The 16,649-nt window shown below is 49.4% G+C and overlaps 1 protein-coding gene across 1 annotated transcript in view; it reads left to right on the forward strand.

The window, feature by feature from the left end:
• Positions 1–16,649, forward strand: part of KIF6 (kinesin family member 6) — a 1,617,941-nt gene that overhangs the window by 232,514 nt on the left and 1,368,778 nt on the right. The window contains exon 4 of the mRNA XM_078647330.1: positions 1,167–1,314. Coding sequence (XP_078503456.1) covers positions 1,167–1,314 — 148 coding nt within the window. The remainder of the gene's footprint in view (positions 1–1,166; positions 1,315–16,649) is intronic.

A 16,649-nucleotide genomic window follows, 5' to 3' on the forward strand; every position in this document is an offset into this window, starting at 1 on the left:
AGCTGTGCTGCTCAGTCGAGGCATGCGGTCAGTGTAGTGTTGTTTGTCACAGACAATCCACTCCAGTTTGCCTTGCAGTTCTACCAGTTTTAGGTTGGGAATTGGCGTATGTGTGTCCGCACAGTAGTAGAGCTGCCTCCCTAATCTGGGATATAGTACATCAGCCCAGAGGCATAACAAATGCCCCCACAGCCCCTGTGGTGTGGTGGCCCAGGCTCCGGGGGGGCCCCTCAGCACAGTACCCTAGGCTGAGAGTTCCTGAGTGATTGTTACGCCACTGCGTCAGCCCTCATACAACCATTACTTCTGCTTGATTATTTATTTTATTTATTTGTGTGTTTTATAAAGCGCACAGCTGCCCCAACGGGGCGTCCCGGCGCTGGAAAAACTGGGAACAGTGGGGGTAGGAGAAGAGGAGAACATTATATGGCGAAAAGGTGGGTCTTTAGTACTTTCGAAATGCCGCTTCAGTTTGACAGGCACGTAGAGTAACCGGAAGCTTGTTCCAACATTATCGTTATTATTATTGTAGTTGTTATTGCTTTAGTTGTTGTTGTTATAATTGTAATTTTTATTCCTGTTGGAATTGTTGCTATTATGATAATTCTCCACTCTCATTCACACCAAGCCTAAGCGAGACGGAGAACTCATGGGAATGGGTAACCATTGGGCTTGTAGCACATATGTTTTTGCTATGTTTGAATGCATTGGGGTTTTACTTGTGCCTGGTGTGGGAGGGGTTAGCGTGTGCGGCTTACAAATGCACCGCTCAGTTTAGCCTTATACAGGTGACACTAGTATACCATTTACACTGGGGTCTCTGGGGGAGGGTGGGGTGCAGATGTTGCCCGTGCCGAGTTCCATGTGGCCTTAAACACTTCCATGCTGGGCCGATTCTGCTCCTGTGCTGAAGATTTCAGCGCGGGTGCGGTCATGACGGCCCCCAGCCGTCATCAGCACATGAGCACTGTAGTGCATGACGGCTGGGGGCCGTCATCAGCATGGAAGGGCTTAACATGTGGCTGGCTCTTCTGTTGTGCACGAGAATCCACAACTGGCTGACATCATTCAGTCAGCTGTAAAATTGTTGCTCGCATGAGCAGGTGAGCCCATTCCAAGATGTCTGCTCCAAGACCCCCAGACATGGCCTCTCTTCTCCTTTTCAGTGTCCTCGCTGGCTACAATGGCACCATCTTTGCATACGGACAGACGGGAAGTGGAAAGACCTTCACAATAACTGGCGGAGCAGAGCGATACAATGACCGGGGCATTATTCCGCGAACGTTATCCTACATATTCGAGCAACTCCAACAGGTACAATGTTTTCTATTCATATTTCTTTAAAAGCAATAATGTGACTTTTGTGCTAGTGGAGAAACAGAACATGACTATTGCTCTGGAAATGGAACAAATAAATTGCACTAAGAAATGTCACAACATAGCCTTCGATACAAATGATAAAATGCAGTAACAATCAAACCCACCTCTATTTTCCCCATCTTTGTTTTACCCAAAAAACCTGGCACTGGCCCTACCGTACAGGGTCTATTTTGCAGAGTGGGTGGTTATTAGAGATGCACTAGAGCGAAGGTAATTTGGGCCAGATGTAGGAAGCCTAATACCGGTTGGTAACGGCCGAAATTACCGAATTTCGGCCGTTACCGATGTAGGAGGCCACATTTCAGGATTCGGTAATTTACCGGATCGGTAATTTAAGAAATCAGTAAATTACCGAATTCTTAAAATACCGATTAGGTATTTACCGAATCGGTATTTACCGAATCGGTAATTCCCATTCATTCCTATAGGCCTCTAGGCCTATAGGAATGAATGGGAATTACTGAATCGGTATTTACCGATTCGGTAAAGACCGAATCGGTAAATACCGATTCTTAATTACCGAATCGTACCGATTCGGTAATTTTTACTGAAAAATTATCTACATCCCATTTACCTATTCTTAAATACCGAATCGATAAAATTCGGTATTTAAGAATAGGTAAATTGAGATTTACCTACATCTGGCCCAAAATGTATACCAGACTTCTGGGCAAATAACATCTCTGAGGTGAGTATTATAGCAAAACACCCCACTATATGTTTCCAAGTAAATTATTTCTTTTAGATTGTAATTTGTGCCAATATTTTCTTAACTGACGTGAGTGTTCATTTTTGGAAGAGGGTGTCACTATACATTGAACTTAAATCACCATGTAAAGCAGTAAAAAATCTTTATTTGGATAAAAGAAAAATATCCTTAAAAGCATTACAAATTGAATCCACAAATTGTAATTAAAAAAGCTTCAAAACATATTTTTTCACAGTTAAACAGTAAAAATCTATTGACACCTGTTACTCGATTTATATTATACCTTAAAAATTAAAACAATTGTGTAATAGACAGCGATAACACCTAGCAAAAGAGCAGGGGGAATTGATGTACTGGCGTTTGACAACTACGACTCATAATTTTATTATTTTCTTTTTTTTTTTAACTTAAAACTAAAGGCTAAAATTCAGCTTGGGATGGGTCACTGAACGGGACAGAGCGGGGGGTTGCTGCTCCTTCCGCCTTAGCTGTAAAGATGCAATAACCATCCCGAATATATGTTGTAAAGGCGATATTCAGAGCTATGTTTTCTGGGCTCAGAGAGGTGATAATTGCCTGTCTACAGGTCCGAACACCCAACCTGTTCCACTCTGCTCTGAGTTTGCGTCTACGTTGGGATGTAAGTGCGGGGCATAAGCAAACCACGTGCTCTAGCGTTTCAGTTGTCATGCCGCACCCTCTGCAAGTTAGATCTTCCGTGGTACGCTGCCATATGGGCAGATCTTTTAAAAAACGCCAAACCCCCAAACTGATGGCCAGAAAACTCTGCTTTAAGTGCAATGAATAAGTACAGGAGAGTTAAGTAGCTGGAGATATGCGCCCATAAGAGTTCATGACTGACCATGCATGGCTGCGTCTGCGGAGTAGCGCTTTGTCCATAATGAGTGAGCACATTCTGACGCTCTTTTTGATACATGTTTTAAATGCTGTCACGCTGGGATTGAGGGCCCATAGAACACCCGCCGCCATTTCGCGGATAGAGTCTGTAAAAAGGCGGCCATACGAGCCCCCAGGGTTCTTCTGACTGATCTCCAACCAAACTAGAGACTCTAAAGTACCTATAGCTGCTTTTCTTAGTTTGTGAGAAAAGTTTAGATATGTGCCGGTGTTGAAAGCCTCATGATTTAATAAGCCCAGTTCTAGCCTGATCTGGGCAGCAGAGGCAGATTTGGGCAAATGTAGCACTTTTTTGTAAATCTTGGTCACAAGTTGGTTCAAAGTTGTGTTTAGCTTACCCCTAAATATTTCTTTACCATACGTAAGGGTGGGTCCGATTTTTGCTCTCAAAATTTCCAGTAGGAATGAGAGGGTTGGACCGGACAGCTCTTTAGCCAGCTTAGATAAAGTAACCTGTAGGATCGTGGCTTTTACTGCAATTTCATCACGCTGTTTGAAGAAGTTACCCCTGGAATCAAAGTGGACCCCTAAGTATTTATATGAGCATCCTGTTGTTAGATTATTATTGTTATATGACCACACACCGCCACCGTTGCGTTTCCTTCCAAAGGACACAACTTGGGGTTTCTTTAAGTTTACCTCAAGTTGGTTCTTAATTGTGTAACTGTGTAGCCTGTCCAAAAGCCTTTGAAGCCTGACCCGAGTAAGGCTGAAAAGAACCAGATCGTCGGCGTAAAGAAGATTACTTATTGCTACGCCTCCAACCTTAGGGGGGTGACTGTTTATTTCATCAAGTGTGACCGGCAGGTCTGCAATGAACAGGTTAAAAAGGAGGGAGGCCAGCACGCACCCCTGTTTGACTCCTCTGGTTGTCATGATTTTCCGTGAGAGGTGCGTGCCGGACCCCAGCTTCCCCTGAACCCAGGTGTGTGAGTGAAGTTGAATTATCGCATCCAGAAGTTTTTCAGGGATCCCCCATTTTTTCAGTTTACCCCATAGAGCTGCCCTTGGGACCCGATCAAACGCTGCTTTAAAATCAACAAAACAACAGTGCACAGATCTTGATGATAAAAGCGTTTTGTCGATGAATTATAGACAATGTAAGCAAGTTAGTCTGGGTCCCTGAGTTGGCAGTAAAGCCTGTTTGGTTCATTGGTAACAAGTCACGCTGTTCTGCCCATGCCTTCAGCTCCTTCAGAAGAATGCCTGCGTAATGCTTTGCCTCGATGTCAAGGAGGGCAATTAGTCTATAGTTGCTTGGAGTGGCACGGGAGCCAGATTTATGGATTGGGTGAATTATAGCCCCACGCCAGGAATCTGGAACAGTTGAAGTCCTAAGCACAAAGTTAAACAAGGTGGTTAAGTGCCCCGACCAAAGAGCTTTGTTGGATTTGAACAGTCTCTGAGGCAAACCGTTTGGGCCCGGGGCCCCGTCCGATCTTGCTTTTGACACAGCGTTGGCGACCATTTCTTCGTTGATCTTGATGTCATCTGTACAGTAGCCTGCACAGTTTGTGTTCTTGCACCTGCAGATGCTTTGGGGTGCTTCTACCGCTTTAGGGGAGCTGCTTCCTGTTATCACTGTGCTTTCCGGGGACCTAAAGTGGTCGGTCAGGAAGGCGGCCCAGTCTGATTCCTGTATGTTTGCCGACTCCACTTTTGATGACACCGAGTTGGAGCGGTTGATCAAGGCCCAAAATGTTCTCGCATTGCGGTTTTTGCTTTCCCAAAGGAGCTTGGCCCATAGCTGGTTTTGATATAGAGGTTTGTCTTTTTGTGAGGCCATCCTGAATGATTTTTGCGCTAATTTGTACACATGACTGAGATCATTGTTTCCTGGGGATTTTGTAAGTGCCCGCAAGGCGTTGTTCCTGGCTTTCTTCAGCGCCCTCGACTGGGTTGAGAGTGAGAACTGCCGGATTGTGCTGGCATTGTGTTGGTGCTGTTTAACAGGAAAAAGCGTGACCAGTTGTACGCAGAGAGTCGTCCATATGGCAATCGGGGAAGCCGTTTGATTTGTTACCCCGTTGAAGAGAGCCAAACTTGTCTTCATTATGTTAGGGCTTATATCATCGCTCCATTTTAAGCGCCTCAGATTCTCGGTGTAGATCCCAGTACTAGTACTTAAGGCAGACGTATAGTACTCCGGCTTTATGTTAAGAGTGATGACCTGTGGACGATGATCACTTTCCCGCCGTGGTTGGATGCTAAAGCTGGCCCGATGATGGAACAGGTCTGAGTTGCAAATAGAGAAGTCCTGAAAGGTTTTCTTGTGCCCGTTTGTCCAGGTCCAATTTGGGGGGGTGTCGTCCGGTGTCCTTCCGTTCATTACCAGTTATCCAGCGCTGTAGAATTGTAACACGAGGAGCTCACCCAGGGCACAATGGGCTTGATTTGGAGGCTTAGATTGGTCTGGCACCTCCAGTTGAGTAAATGGAGAAAGTCCGTCAAGGTCAGTAGGTTTGCCCTGGAAGAGATTTGTGTTGAAGTCCCCAGTTGCTATGCAATCCGAATCGGAGTGGTCAGCGTCCAAATCGCTCATGATTGTGGATAAGCGTGCCAGATGTCCTTTTTTTTGTCCGCGTGCTTGGGTTGATATACACATTGAGGAGAAGGAGTGAGCGTTGCTTGGACAATGATTTGATTTTAACCCCAAGTAGCCAATCTTCCTCAAAGTTTAGCGGAACAATCGGGTCTGTTAGGGTATTTGAAACATAGATTGACAGTCCCCCTTTTGGGTGGCCATAGCGGTAGACTCTGATTCCTGGCTTCCATAATTCAATAAACCCTGTCACTGGTGAGCTTTGGGTGGCCCATGTTTCTTGCAGGGCAATTAGTGCATGCCCGTATATGAAGGAGTGTGTCTCTAGATTGGTTAATTTGTGCTGGAGGCCACTGATGTTCCATGAACACAGTGTGAAAACGGAGTCTGTCTTTGTCTTTGTCACAGATTTTTGAAGGTATGGTTGTATCGGTGCTTTGTGGTTTTGATCCACTGAAGGCACATCCTGTGGTCAGACTGTTTTCCCGCATGACAGGACGGCCGGAAGCCATCCCCATCCCTGGATGTTGTCAGGGTCGTATTCCCCAGTAGAGAGGGGTGTCTGTGTATCTGCGATCCCCAGCGCGTTTTTTAGGATTGAGTAAGGCTTAGTTTTGTTGCCAGCGGGGAGACATTCTGCTTTTATTCCTACTCCTGGCCGATTTAAAAACACTGAGGGGTAGCCAGGGGTGGAGTAAGGGTAAATTCTGATGCCCCAATCGTGGAAGGTGGCTTTGTGGTCCATGAACACTCCTGCCCAGTAGGGTGATCATCTAAATGACACCAGGGTTGCCTCCGAAGGTTGAGAGCCCCTTGGGGGAAGGAATTCAATTGAGTCTATATCATCCGATAATAGTGCTTCAAACCCCGGGATGTCGTTTACTAGTTTTAATATATTTGACCTGTTAAGGGTATCATACCTCCCCCTTGATTTATATTCGGGGACTAATAGGATCGAAGTATGTGTTTGAGGCATGTGGGCTGCTAAATTCATATCTGTAGCATAGATCGCCGCCTAGTGTTGGGTTCGGATGATTGCACATTGTTGTCCTGGAAGAGTCTTCGAAGTATCACGAGATAGGTGGCTCCTCCCCTGGACTACAGTGCACATGGGCATCGACTCCATCCCCAGATTGTTTTTTTCCGCCATTGGGTTTGGATGTGATTTCGACGTCTCCTGTTCGGAATCGTTATAGAACTTTTTAAAGGCCAAAAGGCCTTCATTGCACCGTCGGTATTGTTCGCGTTCGGTCCCGTATATCTTCCAACTCGTGGAGTCGGATATCCAGGGGGTCGTGTGACTCTTCGGTGATCGAGGCCCAGTCAACGCAGCAAGACTTCGACGGCATGGATCGGAGTCCGTTCAAGCGCTGTCCCGTGTGTGGATCCAAGTACCCACACATTGACGTCCATCCTGTGTGCAACAAGTGCCTGTCGCCGGACCACGACGAGGCCAGCTGTATGGCCTGTTCAAGATTTCGATCAAGAAGACGATCAAGCTTCGGCGTGGCGCGCCTCGAGGCCCAGCGATCGGCTCCGGCACCAGTGGACATCTTCGACGACCCCGAAGCAGACGAGCAAGTGCGTCACCTGCTGATTTCATCTACACCGGTGGAGGTCGAGTCCGACTCCGAAGCGGACGTCCAAAGCCAAGAAATAGAAGAAATCGTCGAGAAGGTAGGGGACGACGAAGAAGCATATGGGGCTATGGAAGATAGCTCAGAGGAAGAGCTATGCCCCGTTTGTACTCTTACAAAGGCTCAGGTCACGGGATCGCCACACGGCCTTACCCAAGACCTTACACCTCGATCCACGGCCCCGCCTTCCGGCCCGGCTACGGACACCTCCGCGGAGCCGCCATTATTGAAATCGAAACCGAAACCTCGGTATCGACGAAACCAAAGATGGCCGACACGCCATCGAAACCGAAGACGTCTGCTCCAACATCGACGCCGTCGTCTTCGGGGGCCTCCAAGCCAATGAAAACTGTCGACCAGGCAAAGGTGTCGAGGGTGGTCAAAGAGCCAAGCTCGAAGAAGGCCTGCGAGCCGGTGTCAACCAAGGCAGACAAGCCAACATCCAAGAAGGCTGTCGAGCCTACAGCGGGAAAGTCTGTCGAGCCGAAGGCCAAGGGGCCCGTCGAGGCAAAGTCAGTCAAGGGCGCAGAGCCAAGGTCTGGGGTTATGTCACCAAAAGGAAAACCTGTCGATCCGAATCCGTTGACATCGACGTCTGCGGCCGTGGACAGTGATTGAAACGCACCGGTCGGGGGTGCTCCTGCACCTCGACCAGACAAACAGAAGTCATCGATGCTCGGGTCTTCCCCTGGGGGCGGACCGAAGCCATCCGCTTCATTTACGAAGCAGGTCTCGGACTCCCTCAAGCGACTTAAGGACAAGGCTTTGGCATCGGAACCGAAGACTCCTTCCGCACCGAAGCCAGCTGACCCACCGAAAACCACCTCAACGCCAATCCTCTACACGTTACTGCCTAAGGTGGCGCCGAAGGCCTTTGCACCACGGTCGGTGCCCAAGGACACTGTGTCGAAGTCAACTCCCCTGGCTGGGACTTTGAGTCATCGACATCCTTTAATTGAAGAACGGTCGGAGCATTTCATCGATGCCGACACCGGGAAGCTCACGCTATACAAGAGGAAAATAACTTCACAGCCTTTGCAGTCGTTTACAATTCCTCTAAAACGCAAGAAACCTGCACCAGAAACATCAGTACTGGTTGAACAGATTCTTCCACAGCCTAGTAGGAGTGCAACACCTTCACCCACATACTCTGATGGGGATGAAGGGGAGCAGGATGAGGAGTACAATTTTCCTGCAAATACAGAGCCTGATGAGCAACAGGAGTCATGGATGGACACAGGTGATCAAGGGGACCAGCAAACGGTCCATGATCCTCAGGTTTATAACGTCAAGCCGTCTCCCACTGAAGATTCTGCGGCATTTAATGCCTTGATTGAAAGGGCAGCTACAACCATAAACTGGAAATGCATGCTGACCCCGTGGAGGTGGACTTCCTTTTTGACACTTTCTCTGCTGCGGAAAAAACTGTCAAGACTCTCCCAATGTTGAAAGGGGTCCTTAAGCATGCGGCAGACATTTTCAAGGAACCCACAAGATCGAGGGTTGTCAACCCAAGAATAGAGAAGAAATACAGACCGGCACCTGGCGACCCGACCTACATAAGGGGCCAGTTGCCTTTGGACTCTTTGGTGGTCTCTAATGCCCGCAAGAAGGCAAACTCACAAACCACGGGTGAAGCTCCTCCCCCAGACAAAGAGTCAAAAGTGCTGGAGGCATCTGAGAAGAGGGTAGCAGCTCAGGCGGCCAACATCTGGCGCATTTCAAACACGCAGGCTCTGTTGGCCAGATACGATAGGGCACACTATGACACCCTAGAGAAGCTGTTGCAACACCTGCCAGACCAGTTTAAAGAGGGAGCTCAAATGCTTATCCAGGAGGGTAAGCTCATCTCCAACGCTGGTATAAAGTGTGCGCTAGACGTTGCGGACACGGCAGCGAGAGCAATCAACACTAGTGTAATGTTGAGGCGTCAAGCATGGCTCCGCATCTCGGAATTCAAGCCAGAGATACAGACTACTATCCTCAACCAGCCCGTTAATCCGGACAGGTTATTTGGTCCAGAGGTGGACACCACCCTGGAAAAGATCAAAAAAGATACCGAGACTGCCAAGTCCATGGGGGCTCTCCAGTCACAACAATTTAGAGGGAACACTTTTCGTCGCTCAGGCAATCGAGGTGTTAACAGGGGGCACATGTCGCAGCAGACGCCATTCAATAAAAGTGGTGCGCAATCCTCCTACAGCAAGCAGGGCAGAGGTGGATACAGAGGAAACAGTGCCAAGGGGAGAGGCAGAGGCAACAACAGTTCCCGTTCCTCTGCCACCAACAAACAGTGACTCCCTGTCACTGCCCCCCGACCATCCAACACCTGTCGGGGGGAGACTCCAACAGTTCCTGCCAGTCTGGAAGTCAATCACCACAGACAGGTGGGTCAGGAAACTTATCCAGTTCGGCTATTGTTTGGAGCTGACATCCACTCCACCAAACATACCCCCAAAACACCGTCCTATGTCAGCAGAGCACTTGCACTTATTGCAGCAGGAGGTTCTGGTGATGCTGCAAAAAGGCGCAATTGAGCTCGTGCCAGTGGAGGAAGAAGGCACAGGGGTTTATTCCCTGTACTTCTTAATCCCAAAAAAGGGCGGCTCACTCAGACCGATTCTAGACCTACGCCCCTTGAACCAGTACATTCTTTCAGAACACTTCCACATGTTGACACTGCAGCAGGTTCTTCCCTTGTTACAACGGGGAGACTTCCTCGCAACCTTGGACCTCAAGGATGCTTACTTTCACATACCACTCCACCCATCCCACAGAAAATACCTCAGGTTCACCATCCAAAACCGGCATTACCAGTTCAAGGTCCTCCCCTTCGGAGTGACCACTGCTCCCAGAGTGTTAACGAAATGTCTGGCGACAGTGGCGGCGCACCTCCGGAGACAGAGTATACATGTCTACCCTTATCTGGACGACTGGCTCGTTCAGGCAAAGTCAGCCCAGCAGTGCGCCGCAGATATGTCCCACACCATTCACCTCCTTCACAGTCTAGGATTTTCACTAAACTACCCAAAGTCGCACCTTCAGCCAGCCCATATGCGGCAGTATTTGGGCGTGACAATCAATACTCTGGCTGCCACAGCTCAGCCAAACCCAGCGAGGATCGACAACATCCAGTCGCTACTCCAGAGGTTCAGGCCGCGACACTCACTCCCAGCGAGAGTGTTCATGCAGTTGATAGGCATGATGGCCTCCTGCATCTTCATAGTCCCGCACGCCAGGTTGCATATGCGTCCGCTCCAAGAATGCTTGGCGCATCAGTGGACTCAGGCTCAAGGACAGTTGAACGACCTAGTGTTGGTGACGGGTCGGGCATACAGCTCTCTGCATTGGTGGAATCCACACAACCTTTGCAAGGGCCGACCGTTCCAAGAGCCTGTGCCACAGATTACACTGATGACGGATGCATCTCTCCAGGGATGGGGGGCTCATGTGCTCCACTACACAGTGCAGGGACTATGGACGACGCAACAAAAGAAGATGCACATCAACTACTTGGAACTGATGGCAATCTTCATGGCTCTCAAGTCCTTCAAAGTACATCTGTGCAACAAAGTTGTGTTGATCCGGATGGACAACATGACGGCCATGTACTACATTCAAAAGCAGGGAGGTACGCACTCTCCACAGTTGTCTCATCTGGCTCAGAGCATGTGGAAGTGGGCCATTCAGAGGAACATCTTCCTCATGGCGGAACACCTCCCGGGCAAGGACAATCAGATGGCGAATCTGCTCAGCAGGTACAGCCACCAGATGCACGAGTGGGAGTTACACCCATCAGTACTCCGCCCGTACTTCCAGCAGTGGGGTCATCCAGAGATAGACCTGTTTGCCACAAGGGAAAACGCAAAATGCCACAGCTTTGCCGCCAGGTTCCCTCACCCACAGTCGCAGGGCAATGTGATATGGATGAACTGGTCAGGCAAATTTGAGTACGCTTTTCTCCCAGAGCCTCTCATTCCGCTAGTGGCAAGAAACTAAAGCAGCACTCGATGACTCTCATCCTGGTTGCTCCAACGTGGGCACGCCAACCATGGTACACCACGTTTCTAGAACTCTCCGTGGTACCGCATCAAAGACTGCACCTCACACCCAGGCTCTTGACGCAGAACCATGGCGACATTCAGCATCCAGATCCGCAACAGCTCAATCTGGCGATCTGGTTCCTGAGGTCTTAGAGTTTGGCTACCTTAATTTGCCCCCTGAATGCATTGACATCATCCGGGAGGCAAGAAAGCCCACTACCAGAGCTTGCTATGCAGCGAAATGGAAGCGGTTTGTCATCTACTGTATGGAGCACAATATCAACCCGCTAGATGCATCCATTCCCAATATCATCTGCTATTTGTTGCATCTTTACAAATGCAAACTAGCATACGCTTCCATTCGGATACACTTATCCGCCATAGCGGCTTACCTCCAAAACAGGCAGCATCTCTCTGTCTTCAGGGTGCCTGCCATTAAAGCATTCCTCGAAGGACTAAAGCGGGTCATCCCTCCCAGGACCCCGCCAGCTCCTGTGTGGAACCTCAATGTGGTACTCACCAGATTGATGGGTCCCCCGTTTGAACCTCTGCATTCATGTGAGATTCAGTTCCTAACATGGAAAGTGGCTTTTCTCATTGCCATCACGTCTCTAAGACGTGTTAGTGAGCTACAGGCACTCACAATTCAAGAGCCATTTATACAAATTCATTCAAACAGGGTGGTGCTGCGCACTAACCCCAAGTTTCTTCCGAAGGTGGTGTCGCAGTTTCATGTCAATCAAACCATCGAACTGCCCGCATTCTTTCCAAACCCAGAAACAGTAGCGGAAAGAATGCTCCATACGCTTGATGTCAAAAGAGCGCTAATGTACTATATTGACAGAACACAACCTTTTAGAAAGACACAGCAACTCTTTGTTGCCTTCTCAGCCCAGCATAAAGGCAACCCCATTTCCAAAGCAGGAATAGCCAGGTGGATCGTTAAGTGTATTCAGATTTGCTATCAGAAGGCTAAGCGCACTTTAACGGTCCCCCCCAGGGCCCACTCCACATGCAAGTTGGGGGCCTCCATGGCATTCCTTGGTAATATCCCTTTGGAAGATATTTGTAGAGCAGCCACATGGTCTACACCACATACCTTTACTAAACATTACTGTGTAGACGTGCACTCCAAGCAGCTGTAGGGCAGGCTGTTCTTAAGACACTATTTCAGACTTCTGCAGCTGGCACAGGCGGCCGCCGTTAATGGAGGGACTGCTATGTATTCTATGCTATAGATATGAATTCAGCAGCCCACATGCCTCGAACTGAATATGCTACTTACCAGTATGCATCTGTTCTTGGCATGTAGGGCTGCTGACATTCATATCGCCCGCCCTCCTCCCCGGCGCCCGTAGCGGCTGCAGACTTTTCTTGCATTTAATCTCTAGCATGGTCATCGTTTACACTATTGCACTCCATCTTTGCCGCAATGGCTAAAAACAATCTGAGAATGGAGTCGATGCCCATGCGCACTTTAGTCCAGGGGAGGAGCCACCTATCTCGTGATACTTCGAAGACTCTTCCAGGACAACAATGTGCAATCATCCGGACCCAACACTAGGCGGCGATCTATGCTACAGATATGAATGTTAGCAGCCCTACATGCCAAGAACAGATGCATACTGGTAAGTAGCATATTCATTTAGGCCACTTTTGGTCCCTATGAGGCCGTGGGTTTTGGTTGTGCCGGGGGCTTTTTCAGGGGGGACCCCTAAGTCTGCTCTTTGATGGGGAAGAGGCTGATGTTGAGATCCTGGCCACATTACCTGCCTGGTTTGCGGATTTGTTAGTTTGTGAATGAAGATTGTTTTTAAAGGAATGGTATCGGTATTGAGTTTTTCTTGCTCTGCCATAGGAGGTTGAAGGGCTGATTGGGGATGTAAATCGATGCCTATGTGCCTCGAGGTGGGAGGATCCTTGAGTGGAGCCCTTGGTTTTTCTGCATCGAGCTGCGGATCGGGTCCCTCTGTTTGTGCAGGAGCCCCTGAGGGGCCAGATGGGGTACTTGGGGCACGACCGCATGAGGAGGGATTTTGACGGGGACTTAGGGATAGGCCCCCTAGTGGATCATTGTGCGCTGAATTTATAGGGGCTGGAGGTGGTGATGAAGTGTTTACACCTGCCTTCTTAGAAGTCGTTGTGAAAACGGGAAATAATTTCTGGAGTGCAGATGTTTCTTTGACTTTAAGTTTATTTCTATGTTTGCCTTGGTGTTTGCGCTCTCTCTTGGAAAGGGGAGGCATAGGAGCGGACTATATTTCTGAGTTGAGGGATTCAGAGGTCACCAGGCTACCTTGCTGCTCTCCCCCATTAGGGCTGGTGTAGTTTACTAGCCCGATTGGGACCGGAGCTGGGGTCCTTAAGGGCATTCGTTGTAGAGGTGGTGTTGTTTGGTTATTGCCATCGCCTATTTGGGGATCCTGATCCCCACTTGTCTGGGGAGCAGATGCAAGGGATGACTGGGCGTTATCAGTTTCTAAACACGAGTTTGTGGTGGTTTGCGATTTCTTGTGTAGGTTTTTTTGCGAGCCGCCTTCTTTCAGCTGCTTAACCTCGTCTATAACGATGGAGAGAATGGCTGGCAGAGGAGAGAGTGAGTCAATAATTGGTGAGCAGCAGGCAAACCGACTGTACTAGTTTTGAGGATGTTTGTGCGTCGATGATTAAATTATTCAGTTTGTCTAGTTTATTGTCGATCCCTGCTGTAAATACTGCTAGCGTGTTCAATAAGTCAACCTGCGTGTCCAGTTTATCTGAATGGTAGTTTAATGCAATAACTGTCGATTGGAGTGTTTGAAGTAGTTGGGGCCAAAGACTCTGTGTAGTAAGTACTTCTTGCTGTTTGATTATTTTCGGGCTTGGAATAGAAGGGGTTTGCGAATTTTTCAGAAAAAGGGACAAGTCCGCTAGGAAGTGATCGTTTATATCAGGTTTGTAGGGTGATTTAGGTGTAGTTATTTTTGCTGTTAGTGGTGAGAGCAGGCATTGTTGTTGATTGGGCAGGACCGGACTTCCCTTTGGAGGACTATTGGTGTCCAGCTGTGGTGGGTTATCAATGACATTGTTAAATGCCAGGTTGGAGAACTTGTGAATTTGTGGAAAAATTAATTGGCGGTGAGAAGCTGAAATAACCTCCTTTGGGATGTTAAAATATTGAGATAACTGAGGTGGTGAGGTCACTAGCTGGCTTGCTTGGGGGAGTGTGTCGGTGGTTGGCGACCCAGCGGGCGGTGGGGTGCAACCAGCCTCTTGCTTGTTGGAGGCAAGTGGTCGATGGGGCTGTATCAATGGAGGCTGGTTGCCTGATGACAAGTCTTCCGCCGTTCTCCCGCCGCCCTCTAGGGCTAGTCTCTGGTCGTTAAATACGGACCCGAAGATGAATACTTCTTGGTCGGCGGCCGACGTTTTAGTAGTTGTTGAAAACAGCATTTGCAGTGAGAGCCTGTTTAACTTTTCCGGTTTTGACAAATATCCTGTATGTCCTATGATGCCGGAGTTCGTAGCCTCCCCCAGTTGAGGGGGAGAAGTAGGCATTAGTGAACCCGGCGCTTTTTTAAAGTAGTCCAGTAGCGACCGGGGTTTTGGCCCGCTCAAGGCTTGTGCCTGGCCAAGGATCTTGTTGTTCTTGCTGAGGTATTGCTTCCCAGATGCGGGCGAATTTTGGAGCTTCCGTGAATTACGAGGGCTCGTAAGAGTGGTTTCGAGGACAGCCTCTGGTTTAGCCTTCTTCCTTTTTGTTGCTGTGGTGGTAGTTTTTCTTACTCTCCCCAATCTCATTGCTTCTGTTGGGAGGCCAGATCTCAAGGGACCGCTGGTGGTGGGACCAATAAAATGGTGACTTCTTCTGGAGTTTCCGGTCTTCTCTTGGGAGGTACTACTAGCTGCTGGCTCCTAAGTTGAACGTAAAGACGTGGGGAGCAATGGGAGGCAGGATCCCCTTTTGCCTCTCTGGCAGGATTTCAAAATGTTGCTTGTCTATCTTGTGTCGGGGAGATCAAACTGCAAGGAGTCTGTTGTTACTGCTGTTGTTGCTGTTTGTTATAGGGGACGCGCGTGAGGCTGCCCCCAACTACCCCCTGCTCACACCTTACCCCCCCAGCCACCCTCCCTGCAACCTGTAGCCACCCAGTAACTGGACCAACCACTCCGGGTGGCCGAGGAACTGTGCCTGGCACCGAGCCACACGCTCCCCTGGTGCAAAGCTACGGCCACGTAAGGGGAAGGGGTACGTGTGCCTTCACAGCCTGGTCACCGGTAGATGGAAGACGCCAGGCGAGAGATCACAGGGCGAGGGCGAGGCAGGGGAGGGGCTCAGTTGGACAGGGGGCGAGGAGAGCAAGGGGTAGTGCCCAGAATGAACGACTCAGCAGGGGGGGCGGCACACCACAAGAGGAGCGAGCGCTGACGAGCAGAGCCGGGCGTGAGGAAGAACTACTTTCTTTAAAACCGCCGGGGGCTTGAAGACAGCGGCCCTTTGGGGGTGAAACTGGTGGTGTAGGCAGAGTTTTAGCGGTATAGCGAGAGCTGAGCTGACCGACACACCGTACGGACCAGGGAGGAGCACGTTTGGTCAGGGCTCAGCCGTGGCTTGTGACTGCCTGCCCACGGCTGTATGGCACCCGCGCTGTAAGGCGGCATCACTCCCGCCGCTCCCCCCCTCAACTTACTCAAGCTCTGCTACTGCCGCCTCTCTTGCCGTATTTACCCCGACCACAGAGCCCCGGTCACCTTGTCCACGCCGTTCCGTCCTGTCGGAAGCTCGGAAGCGCCTCCGCGTCTCCCTCCTCCTCGCCTGCTCGCTCGCACAGCTCGCCCAGCTCGGCCACCTGCAGCTAGCCACGCCTCCGCCGCGTCGACACTCGCGTCACACTTGGACTTGAATGTGATGCCATTGAGACTGGGCTAGAGAAACATGGCTCCAATGGCGGATCAGATCACAATGCCACCAGGACAAAAGCCAAACACATCATATCTAATGTTTTCTGACTCTGCCAGCCCTAACGAAGAGATAGCAGTGGTGGTTGGTGAACTATAAAAGTGCAGGAGCTTGAATACCCGCCTTGAACAGAAGAAGTGAGCCTGACTTCAGGGTTGTTTGCATAGGTTTTTCTCTGGACAAAATGTGGAAAAAAGAGCATAATGCTGGATTTTGCTGCACAATTTCCCTAAATTGTTTATCAGTTCATAGATTCTTAAGGGATACTAATGAGTTATTCCAATACTTCAGGGGCGGCTCCTCTGCTAAGGCGGAGGGGCGTCGCTCCACTGCTCTCAGAGCAGGGAAAAAAGGAAAACAAAAATGGTATTAACATCATTAGTATCATTTTATTTTTGTAGCTACAGGGCTAGGTTAGGGCGGGGCTGGGGTCACAGGGGGAGGAGAGGTGGGAAGATCAGGCTGTAATGCACAACTTGGT

This window comes from Lissotriton helveticus, chromosome 6 (assembly GCF_964261635.1).
Source record: "Lissotriton helveticus chromosome 6, aLisHel1.1, whole genome shotgun sequence".
Taxonomy (NCBI): domain Eukaryota; kingdom Metazoa; phylum Chordata; class Amphibia; order Caudata; family Salamandridae; genus Lissotriton; species Lissotriton helveticus.